The 13,428-nt window shown below is 35.8% G+C and overlaps 1 protein-coding gene across 8 annotated transcripts in view; it reads right to left on the bottom strand.

The window, feature by feature from the left end:
- The window catches only part of CPLANE1 (ciliogenesis and planar polarity effector complex subunit 1), a 56,208-nt gene that overhangs the window by 6,938 nt on the left and 35,842 nt on the right, over window positions 1-13,428 (bottom strand). For 4 of the 8 annotated variants that reach the window (XM_064643001.1, XM_064643002.1, XM_064643005.1 and 1 more), the window contains 15 exons: window positions 12,920-13,177; window positions 12,001-12,747; window positions 10,977-11,143; window positions 9,840-9,969; window positions 8,812-8,866; window positions 7,565-7,669; window positions 6,982-7,074; window positions 5,944-6,056; window positions 5,556-5,754; window positions 5,046-5,290; window positions 4,331-4,424; window positions 3,302-3,469; window positions 2,253-2,366; window positions 1,863-1,893; window positions 415-543 (listed from right to left, as the gene is read on the bottom strand). In XM_064643001.1, coding sequence (XP_064499071.1) covers window positions 415-543; window positions 1,863-1,893; window positions 2,253-2,366; window positions 3,302-3,469; window positions 4,331-4,424; window positions 5,046-5,290; window positions 5,556-5,754; window positions 5,944-6,056; window positions 6,982-7,074; window positions 7,565-7,669; window positions 8,812-8,866; window positions 9,840-9,969; window positions 10,977-11,143; window positions 12,001-12,747; window positions 12,920-13,177 — 2,648 coding nt within the window. The remainder of the gene's footprint in view (window positions 1-414; window positions 544-1,862; window positions 1,894-2,252; window positions 2,367-3,301; window positions 3,470-4,330; window positions 4,425-5,045; window positions 5,291-5,555; window positions 5,755-5,943; window positions 6,057-6,981; window positions 7,075-7,564; window positions 7,670-8,811; window positions 8,867-9,839; window positions 9,970-10,976; window positions 11,144-12,000; window positions 12,748-12,919; window positions 13,178-13,428) is intronic. The other 4 variants (XM_064643004.1, XM_064643008.1, XM_064643007.1 and 1 more) reach the window with 4 other exon arrangements.

Below are 13,428 nucleotides of genomic sequence, written 5' to 3'. Positions count from 1 at the left end.
AGCTGATTTTATAACTGACACTCAGGAGGTGTAGAAACCTCCATCAGGAAGAGAAGCATAACAAGCCGGAGTTTGGGGCCAGAAGCTTCTGAATCTGCTGTGCTACTGACAGCACATTTCTACTCTGTCTTTCAGAACAGTTTTAGAAGGTCCCAGTCCCTTTGCTGAACTGAGCCTGCTGTATATAGAGATTTCTGCCCCAGCCTACACCTGGTAAACCAAAATAACAGAAAACAACAAGCACGTTTTACAAGCCAGTAAATTTGTGGCTAATTAACAGTTCTAATACTAGTCCCATTAACATCAACTCAAACACATACTTGCTTCCATCATTTACAGGGTATGAGCTATGAGAAAAATAACGAGGGTTAAAATGATTTAACTAGCACATAATAAAAACAGCCATGGTATTACCGAGGGATTGTCTTAGCTTGTATTTTTGTAAAGCCCAGCTCCGGCAGAGGGATGTAACTTTCTACTACAGGATCATTAATGTCAGTAAAACCACTCCGACCAGTAACTTGCAGGGGATCTTCTAAAGAGCTTGAAGTTAGGTAGAGGAAAAAAAAGATGCTACCAATTTAATGCAGAACGGGACTGTGAGAACAACAAGCTAAAATCCTTCCTCCCCTGCTTAAAATGAGAATATTCAGGTTGTTTTACACAAAGCCTTTGGACTGGATTTTCTTTCCCCACATCTCTACTGTGTGCACACAAGCAATACCTAGACCATGTGTGTAGGTGTACCACCTTAAAAAGGTGTCAGCCCTCCCCTTAGCTTTGCTGTCATCAAGTACACTTGAGCCAACATATATCCAGAAGTCTGACCCCATCAAGAGCTGAAATGCCTGAGCTCCACTGGGGTGTGTGAACAAGGCTGGCCCAGAGGAGGCTGAGCTGGAAGCCAGGAGCACCCACAGGGTTTGTATTGCTGCACATGCTGAAATAAGGTTATGGGATGCTACCAGGTTAGGGAATCCCCAGTCTCAGTGATCTTCTGAGCAAGAATCGGTGTGAGTGAGAGGATAGTTTTACCTGAATTCTGCCCATTTCTTTCCTATCTTTTTATCAGTTGCTCCCAGGAAAAAACAACTCTCATAGTTTATGACTACAAGCTCTAGTTGCTTCAAGTTACTCCTTTGGGTAAAAATCACCTGTCTGCTAAAGTTTACTGCCTCACACTCATCCTCCAGCTTAAGTAATCACTCCCTAATTACTTCTGTCACAACAAGGAGTTCCAGTAAATTACTTGAACAATAAGATAAACCATTCAGTTTACTGCTATGCTTCAAGCAAAACAATAAAGGTGGGTAATGGAGCAGAACGATCAGGAAGAAAGAAAAGCCAGCTACTCTTTTCTACTGCTCAACTGGATCCAGAAGAGTAACAGCAGCTAATAGTAAAAAATACATATGTCACACCATTTTATTTAATGCATAGGCTCATTCCAGTTTTGAAATCTTCAGTTCGTTGCTTTACACTTTTCATATGGCAACACCTTAAAAACTTTCTGGTAATAGTTGGCCTTGGTAGACAACTGCTAGCAGCAGTTGCATGTACTTCCTTGAAAGAGAGGTTTGTAAATAGGAGAAATAACAAATACACACAGACAAGAGCACCATCTACATTAACAGCTCTGTTACTTGCAATTAGAAAAGAACTTTGAATGCTCCTGCGGCTTTTGCATAAAGTAAATGTAACAGGCACTACAAAAATCAGAAAAATGTCTGAAATTAGATAACAGAAGGGATTTCATTGAGCTTGAAAATGAATGCCTTGATTTTTATGAACTGATGACTTCACCCTGACAGTCTCCTTTTTCACAAACAGATTTTCGAAAAAACCAATCTCAAAATACTTACCTATCATGTAAATCTCTGCATATGTGAGAGCCTGAAACAGAAACAATCCTTGTTAATAAAATCCTTGCAATTGTACACAAACTAATCATACATATGTTAAACAGCCAGTGAGATAAAATACAAAAATATATCAACCTGAATATGTTGACATTAAAAATAAACTCATATTGGACATAGGCTTAATGGCCTGTGAGAGAACATGTCATTGATTGTCAGGTTAGCACAGATTCTCCAGAGAACACTAATTAACAACTCCCTGGATGATTTGAATAGTTTTGCTACGATGATGATATCACTGTTGTCAGTCTTCTGCCATGACCAACTAACTGGGAATTATCTGTTCCAATTAATTATACAGCGTTTCATGGAAAATTAACAACTGACACTTACTTGAAGAAGCCAGGAACGCAGAAGGAGCTTGGAATTCAGGAGATGCAACTGAAGAGCAGTATGGATGTCCTGGATGGAAGAGCACTGCTTTCCCTCCTAAACTAAACTCTACACCTCAAAAAATTATAGTTGTAACTTAGTATCACCTATAGCTTTCTCAGCTTGCAAGTAACAAGTTTATACTTACAGAGAAAACCGCATTACTATTTTCAAAATTAATCTGGGTGTGTATACCACTTGAAATTGACTTGTGCTGTATGCAGATACAGGAACCATGTTTTAACACCTTTTAAGACAGATTGCTGCAAATGTGGCTATCAAATGCATGTTCACATTTACAAAGTATGTAATATTTTTGGAAGCTTGACTGCAAGCAATGCAGGCAATATGCAGAAAATAAGACATTACATTTTTAAACTCAAGCAAGAGATTGATTTTTTTTTCCTCCTCCTTCCAATGCTACCACAGTCTTCCTAATTGCAAAAATCAATTTGCTCTCAGTTTGCAAAACGAAATGCGACTTCATAAAGTAATGTTTTAGGACATAAACAGTAGTTACTTTATAGTGAAATAAACCAATTGATTTTGCTGATGTGGCTGGATTTAACTGAGATCTCACCTCCCTAGACATAGGAAGATGACAGAGATGATAAAGACAGCTTTTGGAGGAAGCTTTGAGTGTTGTGACACCACATCCTCTTCACTTAATTAAGTAAATACAATTCAGCACAGTGACGGGTTTAAGAAGCAGACCCAAAGGTATTTTCTTCCAACAAAAGTGAATTTGAGTGTAAGTATGATTCACTGCTGAACTGTTTTCAAAATTTAGTGATACTGTTCTGTCATGTAACACAAACTCCTTATCAGCGCAGATCAGTGAAGCCATTCTAAACAATGCAATCCAGAAAGACTGATGACTGACTTTAATAAGCTAATTGGCATTATGTAACAGCCCATATAACAGCAATGAAAAAGTATTACACCAGGAAGAAAAGTTTTACTTATTTTTAGAAGGTGCAAAAGGGAAAAATATATAATAAAGATTATACCAGAAGGTGACTTCATGCCACTGGGAAAGTTAGAAGCCAAGGCTGCAGTGGCAGGAGTGTGTAATTCCACTGGAGTATAACTGGGTACAGGATACTCAAGGTTTAAGCCCTCCTTTTGATCATCTATAACATCTTCAAAAATCATGCCTCTCAAACAACGTTCTGATTCTGTGAAAAAATAATACAGTAACCAATGTAGGCCAATGGAAAATCCTCTCAATGCAAAAACTATCACTCATATATACCTGTTACTGGCATCTTTAGTTCATCTGTCAAACCTGTAACAACCTGAACTCGGGTCAGCTGTGCCTCTCTGTAAGGGCACTTCCAGAGCTGTGGTGTGTGTACCAATCCTGCACACATGAACTGAGCCAGGAGTTGCTCTGTGTGAGGTTAATGGACATCTTAAATATTGTTTCAGGTGTGAATATAGATATAGCCATAATTTGGTTCTACCACTTGGCTTTGTGTTAACTCCATAAGTAGATTAGACTATGCTCTTGGCACAGTACAGTAGCTACAATTAGGGAGGTACAATATAGTCGTTTCTTACATAAGCAATAAATCATTCAATACATCTGCTCTAACAAACAGTTAAGCTGATGTAAGCTTTTAATAAAATACAGATATTACAACTGAATAGCCACCAAAGATGCAGGAAAAAACTTACTTCATATACATAAAAAAATAAATCCTGGGGACAAATTTCATATTGTTTGACATCAGTGAGTAAAGCACTTAAAAGCAGCATGTTCTGATTTCATGTTACAATAGAAATACATATTTTTTAAACTTCTATGGTTTTGGAAAATATCAAGGCTTATAGATACGTTCAAATGCATTTTTATTAAAGCAATATGCCTAATAGTCAGATTTGCAACCTTTCATTTTATTTATCTCTCTGGTATTTTTGGTTTATATTTTAGTGACAACTTACGAGATTGCATTAAACTTCAGTGGTAATTAAAAGTCAGTCAAGTTTAATATTCAATTGCAAATGTGTTATCTTTCTGTTAACTGAACACATACCATCATCAATGACTTCAGCAGCTTCAGAGAATGAAGGACGAGCACTAAGGTCTGAATCAGTAGCCATTTCAATGTCTTCTATTAGTTTCACTAACTGTAAATGAAACCCAAAAACTAAGTAATGACACTTTCTTCAAGGTGTTTCTGAGACTTTCACCACAGATATTCATGCAAAATATACTTTAAATAAACTTTTTTCATCATAATCTTATAAACATTTTAATGCAGTTTCCTGTTTCAAAACAAACAAACAAAAATAATTCAGGAATCAAAGTAGCTCAAGCAGATTAATTTAATTTAAGAAGTTCAATCTTCTGGATTCGTACTTTGAGAAAAATACATATAAACTCTATTATTTGCGAGAACAGTTTTACTCCTACTGATGACGTTTTTATTTTTAAAGTAGATGAAGTTTTCCAACATATCTTATCTAAAAACCACAGAAACTAAAATATTTCAGTAGTCTTCATAAGTCAGAAGTCTCCTGATGTTTAAAACTGGCCATTCTGGCCAGCATTTCTTCCACTGTAAGTAATCATGTCAGCCAACAGATTCAGCATTAGATGTAGAAGAACTGTATATTATTTTCAATCTCTCTCAATAGATATTAAGCAGATTTGAGAACACATACTTCTAAAATGTAAGTTTTGACTTCAGCTGCAAAAAATTACACAATAAACTGTTTAAAAAATGAGAGCTAGCTGTCGGAACTCACCAGTTTGGTATTTCTGAAATCCTGCTCCATATTTTCTATCATGTTCTGTAGTGTCTGTAATTGCATATCCATTTCCTGCTGCTTTGTGGAAAAGTATTCTCTGCCAATTACTTTGGATGGAAGCTCTGAGGAAGGACGAGTTCTGTCACCTTCATGTAGTATGTTCCAAGTTACACTATCTGTAGCAGAATCTGACTTCTTATCTTCATTTTGCACTTGGCTTGATGCATTCTTCTGATGGTCACCTTGAAATAAAAAAAAAAGAATGCACCAATATCACTGAATAAACTGCAAGCATGTAAATACTGCAGGTAATCAGGCACAGATGTGTTGAACATAAGGATAGATTTTAGGAGCCAGGAATCATCACAAAAGAAGTCAAATGTATAAATGTTGATGTTTAATGCTAAAAAAGCAGGAGGTTAATGAGAGGAAAGCTGCAGATTTTCTGTGTAAGTATTATAACAAAACTGTCTTGCTTTTTTCACGTTTAAAAACAAAGTGATTTACCTTGCTTCTGAAGAGCCTCACATGGAATTGCATTAGTAACAGAAGCTGCTGTGTGGTGAAGTTTTGCAGTAGATGGAATTTCAAACTTCTCATTTTGCTGTGCAGCATCTACCTCTTCTGCAGACTCAGGTATCATGGGCAAATTGCTAAGGATGTCACTGTCTTCAATGTCGATCACACTGATATATTCATGTTCACGCTAAACAACAACAAGATTATGAAGAATTACACCGAATGTGTTTTGAATATATTGTTTACAGTGCATTATTAACCATAAAACTTTAAGCTGAAAGGATTTGTTCTGGAGACAAAGAACCTAAATTAATTAACACAAACTGTATTTTAATCACATGTACATTGGAGTACACATGTACACGAGATTACTAACCAAATCAGGTGCATCTGACCGAAAGGATGGTAAAGGTTTCTTTTTCACTTCAGTGGGAAATCCCAGGTTTAAATATATGTCAGGTGGTAGTATTGCAGGGGCACTAGATGATTCTATGAGAAAATAATAATAGTCAGTATTATATTTACAGCAAAAGCCACAAAACTTCAGACTAAATATTTGGAAACAACTCTGCATTCTCTAGATGTCAAGAAAAGCTTTGACTAACCTGCAGTCTAAATTGCTACTAATTTCCAAGTCTATCCCAGCTAAGTAAAATAAAAAAAAATCATCTTTAATTGATTCAAAGAAATTATATTACTCAGCTAGAAAGACCTCTAATAAAGCTATTTGCAAACAAGTTATGTCATGTAGTAAAATTATCTTCAAATGGAAAAACACAGTTGAATTTTAAAACAGTGGAAAAATTAATATGCTCATTTGGTACCATAGGGAAAATACTTAGGTGCTGAGATCTACATACTTCAATTTATGAAGGATTTTTAATATGGGGGGAGAAAACCCAAACCAAAATATATCTTCTTTAGCCCAAATTCAGTTACCTTCTGTTTTCTGTTCTACAAATTGATCCAAAAGATGACTGATTGAGAATAAAATTCCTACTTGGGACTGGAACATTATAACTTGCATCTAGTAGATGCAAGGAAACAACTGTATAAGTAGCTAAGCTACTGCAGCTCAACTGTAATCTGTTTTAACATCCCACTGGTCAATTCTTTTGGTCTACATTACACCAAAACCCCAAGAGTAAGCGGCACTAAAATCAAGATAAAATCCACAAAATAATCTCATACAGGAACGCAAAGGCATAGGTACACTGCTTCATGAAAAATTCCAGCCAAACTTTTCATAAATAGTATTATAACTATTTAGTATTGGGTTTCAAGAAATCAGATGAATTACCATGTTATCTATGCCCTGCATTAAGCTACCCCATGTAAAAACCCATGTTAAAACTGCTATATTGTTATAGACTTCCCAAACAACAAATGAAGTAGAGAGAGCCTGGAGCCACACCTGGCACAGGAACAGATGGGGCTGGCTCATTTTTATGAACTTCGGAAATCTCATTTCCACCACTGATTCCATGATCCTGATATGACTCGAGCACTTGATTGGGAAAAAAAACCAAACAACCAAGATCAAAATACATGAATGTAAGGAAAGTAACGATACTGATGGCATTATCTGAATGCACATTTCGAATTTGACAGCTCACAATCAAAGAAAAGTTGTGGTGGATGAGGCAGGGAAACAATTTCAGTCACAGGGTGAAACACTGTCTAAAATGCATTTAGATAAACACAAATGAAGGTAGAAGATTTCAGAAAAAGTCACATCAGAACTGATTTACGAAAAGCATGTGGACACTCTTACATAATTGCATCAGTGATATTTTTACTTATAATTATTTTAACTACTGCTTTGTAATTTATATTCTAATGGCTTCTGGTTTAATTCTTTTTGAAACAAAAAATCAGAGCACAAAACACTGTTTTTCCCTTTACAATCTTATTGTATTTTGAAAACTGACAAAATAACTAGAAAGAAGCAACACTAGAAGCAGCTGGTTTCTGTAAGTCACACAGGTAGCACTTACTTGGATGAGTATTTGTACTTGCATCTTGAGTTTCTGCTGGTTTTTTCCCTACAGAAGCCATGTAATGCAGATCTGCTGAAGTAGTAATTGCTTCCTCCACTGTGTCTGAAATGTAATAATGCAGAATGGTGTCTACAAATAACACAAGAATTAGACATCCTTGAAAGCAATGATACTAACTCAAAACTATGGGTTCCAACAGTCTTTTCTTTGTATTCCTGACGGATATTTTTAACTTTTCTCTAAGCATATGTCATGAATGATTCCCAGAAAAGTTCATGCTACCTACTTGATGTGAATATGCAACTGTATTGAGACTTACAATGTTACACTGAATTAAAATCAAGGTTCAGTTTAGGTATATGATTTTTAAATTCAATATTTTAGTATGCTGTACCATAAAAGTCTGCTTCACAGTCCAAAAGGGGGGGAAACATTTATGATGTGTATACCTTAATTTCTTTATTGATGTTTCTACAGAGGTTTGCAAGCCATTATTTAGAGAATAGATTGTATTTTGTCCTCTGATAAGACTGAATATTGTGCTGAATACTAGAAAGAAGCAAATCTTTCCACAGGCATGGTCTTAATGTTGCAAGCTATAAGCATTGTAAACATTGAATCTCTTTTAAAAGAGCCTTAAATTCTGTGTAGTTAGACTATGCAGGCAAATAAAATTGGAATAATATCTGTTCTGTAAAAAGAAAAAAATTTAATATTAAAAAGCATTGTTCACAGCATTATTTTGATAAATCACATGAACAGAAATTACCAAGAACCATAGTTAATGGAAGTAACAGTTACCATAACCACAGTTATAATGAAACCATAGTTACTGAAATGCATTCAACATACTTATGTCGTTATTTCACTAACTCAATTGTTTTTAACCATAAAAACACAAGACTATCACTCATTATGAAAAAAATTAAAATAATTCTGTAATTTTCAGAACTATTCTGAGTCTTCAGATAATTGATATAAGACCTTAAATTTGCCTGCATGTCTCTCCACACCAATCCCCTAAAAACTCACTATGCCTAAAAAAGTTTGGAAACCTGTTGTCCATCCCAAAAGGTCTGGGAAAAGACACCATAAGCCATTAAGCTGTATTGCCCACAGATTACATGATCCAAGTTTTTAACATCTTGATGACCACAGAGTTTTCATTTGAAATCTAACAAACTTATGGTCCCTGGTTTTTTTGTTATTTAAGCACTCAAAGCACTAAAAAGACTTGTACTTGCCCATTGAAACAAACAAGCCATCTTGAGGGTAAGATGCCAATTCTGTTTTGTGATCCTAATATAAGGAAAAAAGGAATCATCTTTAAAAATAGTTCCAATGCAGATTAAAGGCTTTCTTGATACTGTTTAACTACCCAATATACCTTGTGTGAGTAATAACTGGGGGAAAAAAAAATTGTAATTTTGTTTTCTTACTCCTTTTTTAAATTCTTCTGATCTATTCCAGCTCAGTGGAATTACTGGCTATGTGACAACCTCATATGTACCTCAGGGTGATCTGCAGTAACACAAATTCTTTATTCCTCTTTGAGTATATGCTATATCTGCTGTACCCTAAGTAATATCTCCCTGGTCTGGAGACGGTCTCCAGCTGCTGTGCTGGAGTGAAGTCTCAAAGAAGGTGTGGTATGGACCAGAAACAGAGTCTGCTGCTCTGGGTAGCGTTCTAGCTTTAAATCTGGTGGTGTTCTAGCTTGAAATCTGGTACTTGCAAGGATAATCCCCAAAAGGTATCAAAAAGGCCTTGGCAAATGAAAAGTACAAGGATGTAAATCAAAACCCACCCTGATAAAGACTTTCTTTTCTCAGTTTCTGGTTTGTGACAGAACTGAGATCTCATACTTCCCATTCCTACTTTCACACTGTCATCCATATAGCCCTATATGAAAAGAGTAATGCCTGGGTCATTTGTCATTTGTGAAATGACAAATGCCTGGGTCATTTGTCCTAGGCTAAATGTAATTTTTTTTTAACATTTCTGTATGTTTTTACTATAAATGTTCATACAGACTTACATCCTATCAAAACAGACAAGTTCATGTTCCAGGAAAAACAACAGCAATCTTAGAATACTTCATAAAATACTGTTTACAGAAAATGCAAGTCTGTGAATTAAATATATATATACCGTTTCTAGGCTAGAGCCTAAAAGTGATGTACATTATTGTTTTGGTTTATAGTTTTCCACTTCTTTCCTTTCTGTTAATACTTGAATGGAAAAAAGCAAAGAAAGAAATATTATTCTATACCTCAGTCTCTGATTCGTCAACCATTTCTGTGTCACTAATAGTGATGATGGAGGCCTCTGGGCAGAAGGACACAGTTGGTTTCTTCTTCTCCTCCTTCTCTTGTAGTTGTTTCTTGTTACGCTTTTTTCTTCTGTCAACATATTAATTACAGATAAAGAATAAGATGTGCACTGAATTAAAGATGGAAAAGATAAACAGAATTGTTACATACAGATCAGTTCAAAGCACTATTTTTGCCTATCTGAAATCTACACAAAATTGTTGTAGAAACTCATAAAAATATTAACAATCACACTAAAATCTGTTAATTGACTAATAAGCTATTTGTACTAAATATTACAAACTACATAACAATCCACATCTATGTTTTGTGTATAATTAATAATTACTTCGCAAAATACCTGTAAAGAATCTGTGAGACAAACTTCAGTTATCACAGAAACTTTCTAATTATTTTATAAAAAAGTTGCAATTCTTCTGTGATATGTGATAAATAGATAATAAGACAACTAATCAGAAGAAAGCAAGTGTTCTATTCTAGAACATTCTACCAACATTCTATGAGAACTGAACAAGGATATATAAGTAGCTTAAACAAACTGTTTTAACTGCTTGTGCAATCAATTAACAACAAATAAATCAAATTTCATAAATAATAAGATACTTAACAAAGAAAATACTGCTTCAGCAGGAATTTTGCTAATTAATCACTGTCTGTATTGAACCAGCCTAAATATTGAACTATACTGAAAGAGTGTAACCCTTTTTTTCCTGAAGATTACTACTAACAGTGACAATGTGCAGCACAGACAGCAGCCTATAAAGATTCATTGTGTGTAAACTGCAAAGCATTTCATAAACAGTATACAGCATACAGTCAGGTAACAACAAGACTTTAAAATAAACACAAATAGCAATATGTAAGAATTCCCCCTTGACTCTTCTTCTTATCAGTCTGCTAACAGCAAAAACCCCTTCGTGCCTTAATGATATACTTCTGCTGTGTTTTTACTAACATTTAATATTTTATTCTCTGCCAAGAGAATTACATCCAATCCCTCTGATCTCAAAGCTAGAAGGTACAGGTTACCAGCTAGTTTTTCAAAATGAAGTTCCCACTTTAAAAGTCTGGCTTGCCTTTTTCTATTTTTCTGCACATCTCTCAGTTCAAATGGTTCAACATTAGTTTTTAGTAACTGGATAGGTTCAGTTTGGTCTTGTCCATAGGAAGTGCTGAGCACAGAATTATGCTGATGGCGTTGCTCAAACGCAATGAGATCTTGAAATGGGATGAGTTTTGATGCCTGAAAGGGTTCAGAGAGAGAGAGAGAGAAAAGAGAAGAAAGAGAAAGGGGAACCCATTAGATTGGACGAAAAAAGTAGGTCCAGTTTGGATCTCGGTTATACAAACAAAACTCCTGCAGCAATTTGTAAAGAAAATGGAAATGTAAAATTAACAGCATCAGGCCAGGACCTCTGCCAGTATGTACATGTGTAAATTATTTTCTTAAAGTAAGCTAAAAGATGGGAATTTTCTCCACAGAACATATTTCACTAATATTTGCATTTCCTATCCATGTAGTTCAGGATGAAGGTAGGAACGGTGCAACGTAGACAAGGACTGAAGAAGTACCTTTCAAGAAAAAACATTTCCACTCTTTTCAACTGGAATGTGCAAGCTTATAAGAGTGTAACAGAAACAACATTTTTCAAAACATCAAGTTCTCAGCATCCATAAGATAAGGTTTTCTTACTCAGCCTTTTAGCATCCTATTTCTGCACTACAAAAGAGGATTTATCACTGCATTCTATTTCTGTAAATAATTCTATTACCATTTCTGAAAAATACCCAGTACTGCTTGTTACCATATAAATATTATCCAATACTTTAGATAGTAAACTCTTTGCATTCATTACTAATGGGCTGAATGGTGACGAACTGTGGAACATGGAATCAATCTAACACCATTAAAAACACTTTCAGGCTTGCAGCCTCATATTGACATGCAGATAAACTGGTACCTCTAGATTGCTCCTGGTAGCTGTGCTGAGCACTTGAAACTCCATAGTCTGGAAACATGAATTTATTTGTGATGAATAAGAAATTATGAAATGGCAAAACCACTACAACTTAGAAAAAAGTATTATTAAAATCCAGTACCTTCCTTTTTTGAAGTAAATTAACCTGAAGCAGTGACATTCCTGCATCCTGTAGTATTTCTCTGGAGTCAGTATCCTTTGTTGCACGTTTAACAGGTATTAAAGTAGTAGTGATTGGCTGCTTTACAGCTGGTGGAACTCTGGGTACGGGGTCAAGATGCAGGTGCAACAGTGGAATACCAGCCGGGTTCTGAGTGATCGGCGCTCTGTACGTACTCACATCTGCGAGGAACTGCTGCTGAGGTGAAACTTCTTGCTGCCCTACATATTGATCAAGGTTCAGGTGTTTGGGAGGCCCCCTATGCACTCTTTCTGCCCATCTCCTCTCTTCCTCGTGCATTTGCCTTGGGATCTCAGGGTCGTATCGACTCCTGCTGAAATCTTCTTTTTCCTTACTCTTTCTTGGTGTGTATGATGACTGATGGTTCCATAAGGAATCTGATGAACTCCAAGCTACTCGTGGTACTGGGGGTGGTCTGGCAGAAGCTGATGACATTTCTACTGGATGGAAAAATGCTGGTTTGAAATAACTTGATTCGAGCCTAAGCAAAGGAAATCCACTTGAGTAACTTGTTTTCTTTTCAATAGGAATAAACCCCACTGTTTTCTGAATGTTTGAGGAAGGAGCTAGGAGATGAAGTGGTTTAGTAGGCCCTGAAGAATGCTGATATTGGGATGGCGACATAAATCTTGTTTCCTTGCTGTTGCTTTCAAGTAGAGTTAAAGAGGCATTCACATCCAGATGACTCTAAATCACAAAAGCAAACAATCCAGCATTTACATAGGAACCATGCACTAAATATGCACAAAAATAGTTTTGTCTACACCAATCACTACAAACATATTTCCTAATTCAACAGGATAGATAACATATCAGATATACTGAACTATCTTCATAAACGACACTTTGATATACATACTTCTACATGGCCACTGTTGCCTTCATCTTCTACACTATTCCTTTGATGAAAATCAGAGCTCTTTTGACCAGGTTTTCCTTTATTTTCTGGAGAGGGCAGCTGTGTTTTTGGAGAACCATTGCCTTGGGCAGTGTGTGCATGCTGGCTCCCAGCCAGGTGAACAGATTGATGCTGCTGCAACATTTGTTGCACATTTGGTACGTTGCCAAAGGATGACTGCACTATTTGCATTAAATTCATGAAGTTGATCTGCTGTAGCTGAAAACACACAAAGTTAACACTGTTAACAACTTTAACAGGAATCTTAGCAAAAATTCTATGTCTAGACTATGTTATTGCTGTTCATTATCCTGTAAAAACAGGTGTCAAAATAAACAACATCACAAAGTTTCAATTTGTATAATTGAAAATTTAATTCATATAATTGTTTATTGTACTGGACTTTCTTTTAAGATACAATAAATACCTGCAACAGTCAGGTTATGCTAAAGCAAGACAAATTCCTTCAC

The sequence above is a fragment of the Pseudopipra pipra genome, chromosome Z (assembly GCF_036250125.1).
Source record: "Pseudopipra pipra isolate bDixPip1 chromosome Z, bDixPip1.hap1, whole genome shotgun sequence".
NCBI lineage: Eukaryota > Metazoa > Chordata > Aves > Passeriformes > Pipridae > Pseudopipra > Pseudopipra pipra.
The sequence above is the reverse complement of the archived record's forward strand: the minus strand, read 5'-3'. Positions and strand labels throughout refer to the sequence as shown.